Source organism: Oryx dammah, unplaced genomic scaffold, assembly GCF_014754425.2.
Source record: "Oryx dammah isolate SB20612 unplaced genomic scaffold, SCBI_Odam_1.1 HiC_scaffold_10388, whole genome shotgun sequence".
NCBI lineage: Eukaryota > Metazoa > Chordata > Mammalia > Artiodactyla > Bovidae > Oryx > Oryx dammah.
The window spans coordinates 1-770 of record NW_024079826.1 but is presented as its reverse complement, the minus strand read 5'-3'; the positions used below and the strand labels follow the sequence as shown (position 1 = coordinate 770).

The 770-nt window shown below is 48.3% G+C and overlaps 1 gene segment (V, D, J or C); it reads left to right on the top strand.

Annotated features, from left to right (window-relative positions):
• Nucleotides 1-280: 280 nt before the first annotated feature.
• Nucleotides 281-728, top strand: LOC120860145 (the record flags this gene model as incomplete). The annotated part of the segment is given in 2 exon segments: nt 281-326; nt 442-728. Coding segments are annotated over 2 exon segments (333 nt in total), but the record flags the coding sequence as incomplete, so codon positions are not given.
• Nucleotides 729-770: the final 42 nt, after the last annotated feature.

The window sequence follows — 770 nt, the reverse complement described above, 5'->3', positions numbered from 1 at the left end:
CTTTGTCTTACTAACTGGAGGAAATTCCTCTCCAATTTGTTTCAGAATTGGTCTTCCTGAAGCCTGCGATTACCTGCAGTATCATATATGGCCTCTAGAGGGAGATGCTACACAACTTGAACTCGATAGAAAGCCAGAAAGCCTCCAGCCCTTCGAGGAAGAGCTTTTACTTTGCATGCCCTGTAAACCCACTCGCTGCTCTGTCAGGGTGTCCATGTGGCTGAACTGTTTCTGGGAAAAACCTGCAGAAAGGAGTCTCTTGCTTCCTCAGAGCTCAGACATGAAGCGCGCCCTCATCTCAGTGCTTGTGATGATATTCACACTTGGTGAGTAAAGTCTCTTTTTATTTTATCTGACTATGGTCTTCTGATTCAGAATTGGCTTAACAAAATATTCTGTTCTGTTTGCAAGTCAATCCCTGACCCAGAATTTGTGTTACAGGAGGAACAAGAGCCCAGACAGTGACTCAGCCTGAGAGCCACATCTTTGTGTCTAAAGGGGACCCTGTGCAGGTGAAGTGCAACTATTCGTATCCTGGGAGTCCTGTGCTCTTCTGGTATGTCCAGTACCCCAGACAGCACCTCCAGTTACTCCTGAAACACACCTCAAGAGAGAGCATCCAGGGTTTCACCGCTGAGCTCAGCCAGGCTGAGGCATCCTTCCACCTGAAAAAACCCTCGGCTCAGGAGGAAGACTCAGCTGTGTACTACTGTGCTCTGGGTGACACAGTACCTGGCTTCACAAGAGAAGCAGAGCGCAAACCCCTTACA